The sequence below is a fragment of the Scylla paramamosain genome, chromosome 2 (genome assembly GCF_035594125.1).
Source record: "Scylla paramamosain isolate STU-SP2022 chromosome 2, ASM3559412v1, whole genome shotgun sequence".
Taxonomy (NCBI): domain Eukaryota; kingdom Metazoa; phylum Arthropoda; class Malacostraca; order Decapoda; family Portunidae; genus Scylla; species Scylla paramamosain.
The window spans coordinates 25,614,317-25,624,316 of NC_087152.1; the positions used below are offsets into that span (position 1 = coordinate 25,614,317).

At 46.9% G+C, this 10,000-nt stretch overlaps 1 protein-coding gene across 1 annotated transcript in view; it reads right to left on the reverse strand.

Moving 5' to 3' along the window:
- The window catches only part of LOC135112221 (uncharacterized), a 54,398-nt gene that overhangs the window by 43,393 nt on the left and 1,005 nt on the right, over positions 1 to 10,000 (reverse strand). The window contains exon 2 of the mRNA XM_064026434.1: positions 708 to 821. Coding sequence (XP_063882504.1) covers positions 708 to 821 — 114 coding nt within the window. The remainder of the gene's footprint in view (positions 1 to 707; positions 822 to 10,000) is intronic.

Here is a 10,000-nt window from a genome sequence, read left to right on the forward strand (position 1 = left end):
AGAGAGAGAGAGAGAACAATTGACAGTCATTATCCTCTCGTTCGTGTTTCTCTGAGGAATGAAGACGCGGCAGTGAGGAAGCCAGACACAAAGGAAGGACATGATGGGAGAGGGTGCCAGTGAAACAAGAAACATTAAGAGATGAAAGAAAATAAGGAGAAAAAGGAAAAAAATGGATGCAGGAGACGACTAAGAAGAAGAAGGAATAAAAAAAAGTCAATTAATGGGAAGGAAAAAATCAGAAAAGTTGAGGACAGAATATAGGAGGAAAGAAAGAGGAGAAGGAAGAATAAGAAAAGTGAAAGGAGAAGGACGCGTTAGAGATAAAGGGGAGCAGAAGGCGAAGATAAAGTGTTATTATGCAGGATTTAGGAGGACGCCAAGCTTACTTTGCTCGTCCTGGAGGAGAAACTGTCAGGGCAGAAACAGCAGGAAAAAAGATAACCTCTGAAATTAAGGCAACTCGCCACTATTGACCCCGATAGGAGCTGGAGGGAAAGTGAGGGAGGGTAAGGGCGGGTGTGGCCAGGTAAAGGTGCAACACTGACCTTACACACAACACACATTTAATACACCCAGTATACATGTTACATTGTACTGACCCTCAGATGTGATGCAATATTAGGTACAGCAGCCAACACTGACCCTACACCCAATACACACCTAACACACCCAACACACACTTAGTACACCCAGTAAGTACTCACCCCCCGATGCGGTGCACTGCAGGGTCAGCGGGTCACCCTCGATCAGTGACCTCAACACCCCGCCGTGGACAGGACTCCATCCAGTGTCCAGGAGCACCAGGCACGACGGCACGACTGTGGAGGGAAGAGCTTGGTTACTGGTGGCGTGTGGCGGTGTGTGGGCATTGCGGGGGTGGTGTGTGGTGGAGTGAGTGGGTGCAGAGTGCTGCAGACTTTGTGTGGACGTGGTCTGCCATGTGGTGTGTGCAGCATGTGTAAAGGCAGGTGGTGATGGGGATGGTGAATGTGCTGAGTGCTTTTGTGGGAACACCTTACTGTTGTATGATAGACACATTGTTTGTTATACGTAAACACACACACACACACACACACACACACACACACACACACACACACACACAGGAATTTCAAGCCCCACATAAATCATCGCAGTATGTTTATGAATGCTAACTAATAAACAATCTCCCAAAAGGCAAGTAATATGCATAAAGAATCTACTGGTGATTTGTGCGTCCGCTGGTGGTCAGGATTGAAAGGAGGAGGAAGATCGGGGGAGCGAGGGCGGCGCTGCCATTTAGGAGTGTACTGTACCAGTGTACTGGCATTACGGTATTTCACTGTGTCGGGTCAAGTATTGCTATTGGTACCGTTATCTTTGTCGATAATACAAATGCACACGCACACAAACAAACAAACAAACAAACAAACACAAACAAACACACACACACACACACACACACACACACACACACACACACACACACACACACACAGACACACACACAAACAAACAATCAAACAAACACACACACACACACACACACACACACACACACACACACACACACACACACACACAAACACTTACACACACACACACACACACACACACACACACGGCCGCGCGCCTCGCTCGGTCCGTGCCACCAGACACCACAACAAGATAACGCCCCTAAAGGCGCCGCGCACAGACCGGTACAGACTCAGTGCGATTCCCACCATGGTGCGAGCCATCAATCAATAGTTCCTTCTAGATTAGACTTACCTTAAGGATTAATGTTAATATTTCCCCACCTTCCCTGTACATTTTCAGTTTGTTAACTGCCTAAATAATAAACCGTTTATTATTATTATTATTATTATTATTATTATTATTAATTATTATTATTATTATTATTATTATTATTACACACACACACACACACACACACACACACGAATGTTTACCAGCATATTTTTTTTTTTTCATTCCATATTTAATTGGAATAGTAAAACAATATGACTGGAGATTTCACAAAATTTCTATTAACACACACAAAAGCTATGACGAGGACATGTTCAGTGTAAGGCACAGCAACACCACCAGCAACAGGCAGCCAAGTATCAGACAAGGCATTGGTGGTCGAGGCGCGGCAGTCATCACCCGCTTCTAATTGTTCCCGGAAAAACACCTGGACAGTCGGGAAATCAAGTTAACTCAAGACATACTGAGAACCAGTGTAGCGTACAGACACACACACACACACACACACACACACACACACATACACACACACACACACACACACACACACACACACACACACACACACAAGAGGACGAATGTAGATTAAAGGTAATGGAATAAAACTTCAAACAGTTGAAATATACGCGAGACTGAAAGGAAATATATTGGTAACGATGCAGCAGTTGTAAAATGAGCTCGACGCCCCATTTGTTGCTTGCCACGCAGATGACACGCACGTTAAAGCGTCTGGGTCGTTACGTGTGCAGCGTGACTATTATTTTGTGTGGAACAGATGCGGCTTATTTGCTTATGGCTCTGGAGAATGTACACAGCATGCGAGGGAAAACCTGAAGTGATACGAATCTCTCTCTCTCTCTCTACACACACACATACACACACACATCAAAGCCTCACTCAACAAAACCTCAATACTCTCCACTGTCACATTCCCGCACAAACAAAGGACAACAGACGCACCCAGTCCTTCCAGCATGCGCCTTCACGTCCTGCTTCCTGCACCCACAAGTCACGGGGAACCAAGGCACATAAAAATACGAGGATACGAGGAACAGCACAGAATACATCACAAATTCCAGAGTCATTCATTTCCAGCGTCTCAAGCCTCACATCAGCAGCGGGAGTTTGTGTGTGTTTGAATACTGAAATCAAACAAGTAGAGAGCGAGGGGAGCAGTGCATGACAGGACATGCATATACGAGTGTTATGCAGGTGGAGCTGAAAGCACGGTGTAAACTTCTGGTCCGTTGTCAGGCAGTAAAAATACGTGCATACAACATTCCCAATCTGAAACACAAATATACTGCAGCTCCCTAAACTCCCTCAGTAATAGGCTTCGTGTCTCACCGAGGCGACAAGTTAGACGAATGAATGAGGCCACCCGCGCGTCAAGGCCAAACTGATGCAGCCAAAAATTGCCAAACATGCTAAACAAACACGCCTTCCTGCCGCAGAGCAGCGGCGACCAAGTCACATTTAAAGGGGCGCACACCCTCTTACAAATGAACGGATGAGCGCAGCGGTGCGTGAGGAAACCCGCGGCGAGCAGGACGTCAAGGAAACAACGCAGCCTACGTAGATAACAGATAAATAATAAATACACAAATAAATAAGCAATGCATAAACTCATGAGGCAAAAATTTCCGGATAAAAGAAGTTTTTTTTTTTTCTGCCAGTTTAGTATCCTTGGCCAGTGAATTTCCTCGCAAACAGATATTCAGCTTCACTAAAGAGGCAAAGAAGACGTTGTACACAGTCTTTGAAAGAAGAAACAGATCGAGAAAAAGGAAATTAACGGAAAACAAAAAAAAAATCATCTTCCGCCTCCTCCACCTCCACCACCACTTCTGACCTCTTGTACTCCTGTCTTTGTTTATCACTTCTCCACTTTCAGTGCCTCCCCCTCCCCTCCTTTCCTCGCGCCACACCAGCAGCCTCTCACCACCACAAACCCTCCGCGGTCTGGTCTCCTCTGCTTACAGTCAGAATTTCAACACTTTCTATCCTTTCTTTAAAACTTGAACACTTTCCAGCTCAGCGCTAAGGCCACCCGGCTTCGAGGACACATTATTCTACCTCATAAAGAAAAGAAAACTGAATGAGGCATAACTATATTTCTTTTGAGACTCTCCCTCTCTTTATCCCAGCCAGAAAGCCTGTGTGTGTGTGTGTGTGTGTGTGTGTGTGTGTGTTTGTAGTCTGTCATCTCTCTCTCTCTCTCTCTCTCTCTCTCTCTCTCTCTCTCTCTCTCTCTCTCTCTCTCTCTCTCTCTCTCTCTCTCTCTCTGTCTCTGTCTCTCTCTCTGTCTGTCTTTCTGTAAACTATGTACCAACGGTGACGCGCGATTAAACAAAACCGGCGTTGTAACACACCCGTTCATTAGCACCTCCAATCAGACAGACATCCCGGGTGGCGGAGATGCATCACGTGTTTACCTTCGCCTGCTGCTGTTTATTCAGAGCCTGCATGTACTAATGACCATATAATGCTGCTACTGAGTAGTGTGTGTGTGATCTCTTTGTTTAATGAGAGAGAGAGAGAGAGAGAGAGAGAGAGAGAGAGAGAGAGAGAGAGAGAGAGAGAGAGAGAGAGAGAGAGAGAGAGAGAGTACACACGTGCGCCAAGTAACAAATGGAGCCTCTCCACAACACACCACCAAACAGGAAGGTGTGCATCCCCAGGTCAATTTCTTTAATAATTTCAGAGTGAAGCACGCAGCATAATGGCGCCATAAACAAATGCTCCCCTTCTGACTGCGTCTCAAGTTCTCATATTAATTTTCTATTTCAGAATCTCGTTTCCCTCTCTGGCCCTTCCGCTCGCTGGCCGCCCTCTCCCCCTCGTGCATGCTCGCAGCTGCGCCTTTCCTCCCACGCGAATCACGGTGCAGTAATTCTTGTGTGTGCTTATATTTAAATAATGATGAAAAAAACAATGACACCGACAACACCACCAGCAGCTGCAACACCACCACCACCACCACTATCATCACCACTAACAACAACAACAACAACAACAATGACAACGACGACACCACCAGCAGCTGCACCATCACCACCACCACTATCACCACCACCACCACCACCACCACAACAACAACAACAACGACAACAACAACAACGAGTGTCCTGGCAGACCGGCTCCGTGAGTTGTGATCCCCAAATAACTACTTATTGGCACATTTTTGTCCTTTAATTTATCATACAGAAAACATGTCGGTCACCATAAATCCATATTTCATTCCTATACTTGTAAAATATAACATCAGTTATGTTTAAAACAACGAAACACACACACACACACACACACACACACACACACACACACACACACACACACACACACACACACACAGAGGAAAAGATCAATGTTTGTCTGGAGTGAAAAAAAAAAAAAAAGGCAGCTGAGAAAAACGTGAGGGTGAGGTGCGGAGGGGTGAGCAGCCTGGCCACAAGTGGGCCTTAGCGACGGGCGGCCTCAAGGCGAAGGCGCTGCTGAATGGGTGAAGGAGGCGCCAGACGAGTTTGAGAGAATTCATGGCGGTGCTTCAAGGTTCAGTTGTGAAGAGCAGGGAGGCCACGACGACGCGTTGGCAGGTTGGACGAGCGATGGGAGAGGGAACAGTGAAGAAAACTCCACTTGACGGGATGGTACGAGAGAGAGAGAGAGAGAGAGAGAGAGAGAGAGAGAGAGAGAGAGAGAGAGAGAGAGAGAGAGAGAGAGAGAGAGAGAGAGAGAGTTATTATTTACCAATATTTACATTTCTAACTATTAATCAGCGTCTTTTGCACCTCATGAAAGTTAAGAAAGAACATTTTAAAATACCATGATACAAAACACAATACAAGGCAATACACCGCCTGAGTGCACGCCTAATGCACGCAGTCCTCCCCCCTCCACCCGCCCTAACGTCAGACCAAGCGTGGGTAACAAGTCCCGCCTGCCAAAACAACTGCCAACCTAAAACGTGTGTGATTTATTTATCCTCTCTGTGAACTGTTGGCATCACCTTCATTCATCCCTCACCAGCTCTAAGGGGAATGAGGAGAGAAGAGTGAGAGGGAAGAGCAGAAGGACAAGAAACAAAAAACCTATGATGAACCAGGATCCAACCCTCCAGCTCAGAGGTAAGAGGCAGGGAAAGGAAAGAAGGAAGGCTTGAGAGAAAAAGCAATATTGACTACTGTCTCAGACGAGGCAAAAGGTTGTGCTGTGGTGTACAAGTGTGTATCCCGATCGACAGGGAACTTTAAAATCCAGCAACTTCTCTACTGCTTTAAATTTAAGATCCATTACATAGCAACGTTCATATTTCCCTCATATACATCCAGTAGCATCAAAACGATACATTTCTTACTTGGCGAATACCGAAAGTTTCCTTTGTGAGGGAAAGCACCACACGGAATTGAAGGAAACCTGAGTAAGCCACAGACACACCGGGACCTTTGACGAGCTAACCCCAGCGTCCACAGAACACTCGACGCGGCCTCGTGAAGGCCCATCACTTTCACAAGGAATGCCCTTCCCATCCTGTCAGGATCTGTTGGGAGGTGACAGGCTCTTCCTGGCCAGGCAGTCTCCGGGACAGACGAGGGGATTCCTTCCCTGAGTGAAGGATTAGCGAGAGGTGAGTGAAAGGAGCGTGTGTCCTCGGGAGGCAAGTGGTGGCAGCAGGACAGACATGGGGGGACGTGTATGTCTTCAGGTGGTACGAAAGAACTTGTCGAAGAGGTCTTGTTGTTGTTGTTGTTGGTGGTGGTGGTGGTGGTGGTGGTGGTGGCGGTGGTGGCGGTGCATTCCTCCCTCTCCTCCAAGCGTGACCCTTAAAGCGGTGGGTGTGTCGAGGGAGGAATGGCAGGGGCGAGGAGTGGGTGCGTATCGCGTGTTGGTAATTCCACTCCAGCTGACGTGGATACTGTGCCTCTACAATTGTTTTGCCACAACGTAAGTCACAGAGATCTATGTCAAGTTCCTCCCTCGCTCTCTGTCCATCTCTTGCTTTATAGAAGTGTGTGTGTGTGTGTGTGTGTGTGTGTGTGTGTGTGTGTGTGTGTGTGTCGCCACTGTGTGTCTGTATCGCAGCACGAAAGTCGCAATTTGTTCTGTGCAGGTGAGGCAGGGAGCGAGGCAACGCAGAGCCTGCCTTCCTAGACTGGAGCGCTGTGATAATGTGATTTTCGGCAGACTTCAGAGACCACAGGCGTAGATGGAGTGCTTTACATACAAGAATGCACGCACACTAAGGTGAGTGGCGTGCAGCCAGTGGGATGAATGGCTGTGTCAGGGACTGTTCAATCATGGCAGAGTTTTTAATTATGAGTAATTGAAACCAAAATCGTGACACATATCGCATTCGGCCACACTAACCGCAGCCATCTGCAGGTGAACACTCTCACACTGGTCTGGCGCCACGCACTCCGTCCTACCCAGCAAGATTACACACTGCCTCAGCGTTACATGGCATCGCGGTGCAACGAATGAGAGCTGCATAAGACTCCACTCTTTGAGTCACCACTCTTGTCATGCACACAATGTCACACGCCGACACAAAGAAGGAGCAAATTGCAGTGGCTTTCTATAATGTTCTCGAAATCGTGGTGCATTATTCCAGTTGGCTGTTCATTATATTTGCTGTTCCTGGGTCGTTGCATTGGAGCTTTGCTGCAGCTTATTTATCTCATAATACTCACTGCTTGAACAACATTCTTCATACAATGCTATGGTATTTTGTCAATGCTAACGGGATCCCTGAGTAAACCAAAGCATGATAATTTAACTAATACAACGTTTGATAATGTATACTTAGGAGGAGGAGGAGGAGGAGGAGGAGGAAGGAAAGAGGTTTAGAGGACCCACTCCCCTCTCACTCTCCCTCTCACTATCACCCTCACTGCCACATCTCCACTTCTCCTCCTCTCTCACACCTCTTACTTCTCCCCTTGTCTCTCTCTCAGTCATTTTTTTTATCCAAATCCGTGACCTACCCACTCACTCTCACTCTCACATCTCCATCTCTCTTCCTCTCTCACACCTCTCTCACTTCTCCCTTTCTCTCTCTTTCTTCCGACTTTTTAATCCAAATCTGTCATCTACCCACTCCCCTCTTACTTTCACTCTTATTCTCACATGTCCATCTCTCTCCTTATCCACGGTCTTTGACAAAATGTGTAGATGTGATATATATAAAATTAAATCATAAGCCCTTACCATGTGTTGTTGTCCTACAGCGCGGCCGCTCCTCAGGAAATAAATATGCGTGAATAAACTGGGGCGTCCATCCATCCAGTTGTCGTTATGACCAGCTCCTTCCTTGAGCCTCTAAGTGATGAGGGCGGGCTGGGGAAATACCTGGTTTCACCCTACCAGGTGAAACCAGGCGGCGAACGCACCAACAGCCGCGCCACGCTCTCCCACGCCCCACCCTACGCCCTCCCACGCGCACTGCACACCTAGTTATTTACTTAATCGATATCACCTCTTACGTTCTTGATTTGATTACTTATTGTCATACCTTTCCCTCTCAATGCACAGAAATGCACTGGCGACGCAAAGCTACTTCAATTACATGTATAAACGCAATGGTACACTGTGTACGTGGAGGAATGTGTGCGTTGTGCTGTCAAGTGCTGATGCGTGTGTTGCGTGGGTGGCACACATGAAGCCCGTGCTGGAGTGTGTGGGCGGCAGTAATGGTGATGATTCCCTCTGACCCACAATGCCGCCTGGTGGCCGCCTCATCCTCGAGACACTGGCACCAAGACGCGCCATTTTGAGCTACACGGAGATGTGCAGCACGTGTCCTGCCCCAGCAAGCCGTGAATGTGCCCCGATGTCCTCACTGTGCTCCCTGAACGAGCCACACGCGACCCACGCAGCCACGTGACCGTCAGTTGCGCAACCCGCATTGGAGGCAGGTTACATGTTTTCCCTTTGCTACAAAAAAAGGCTAACATGGAAATAACATAAAATACACCCATGAAGTGACGGGAAATCTGTATGCATTGTGAAGATCTTTTTTTCCAGAGAGAGAGAGAGAGAGAGAGAGAGAGAGAGTCTTAAGAAAGAAACAACTGAGAACCTGAACCACAAAACATCATTAACCTAACAAATATGGCGGATGAAAGATAAAAGAGCACAAAGCAATGTAGCGAAACAATACGAAAACCTTTAAAATCACCCTGGAGTCGAGGCATTAAAGTGGTGGGGAAACCGAGTCAAAAATTACCTCTCGCGGCAACAGTAAATATTCCAGGTCTATTCTGCCTTTATTCCGGCCTCGCTCTTCACCTGCACCGCCCGGGTCCAAAAGAGGAGAGATTAACGCAGCGGAAAAATTTATTATTTTCTTTTAAGAGAAACGCTGCTCAGGGGAGACATTAAAGTGTCTTCAAATGCTGGCACGGTCTTAAGAGTGTTCAAGCAACTCGAGTATCTTTCCTTATCCTCATTTCAGGAAAGAAAAGTAAAAATTAAGTTAAGGCGACCAAAACTTTTATTTTTATTTTACTTGTTATGAGCGATTTCGCCTAAGAGAGAGACAGCACTTAAATTATGGAGCGTCGTGCTGCGTAAATCAAGAACGCCTCGGCCACACAGCTGACCATCGGTGCCTTCTGACAAACAGGGATGCGTTAACTTCATCTACTAGTATATTTTATAAAAAAAATAAATAAAAATATCATATACAGTACTATATTATGCATTGATTAGTTTGGGGCCTCAGGAATGTTTGTTGTGTGTCACCTATTTATATTTGCAACGTACGCACTCCTAGAACACAGCAAGGACAAAAGAAGCAAGATTGGAATACGTTCGTGCACAAAGTTTCCCTTCATATCTTCCTCCCAGGCAGAAGCAAGTCAAGGACACAATTGCGCGAGTTTGCTACACTTGCACCCAGTAAAAGTAAGAGAGGAAGATGTGGAAGCTCCAGATGCCATCTATTACAAATCCCGGTAGTGATCACAGCCAGACATATGAATAAACAAACTGTCTTGGTGTGGAAGATGAAATGAGGTCTGTGGTGGGCGGTGGCAGAGACCCTCCCTCTGCCTCACACTCTCCCACGCCTCGGCTGGCCAGCGTCTTCACATAATATTAGCGAGGAAGCTTGAGGGTTTGGCGGCGCATCTATTAACATCCTGGCCGGCTGGCGGGGCAGTATATTCTGCTTCATATTGCACCTCTAGCTGGAGTATCTTAAAGCCATATGTCTCCGGCACACGTTTCCGATAACCTGGAGATGAGTGGAGGAGCAAATCACCTCCCA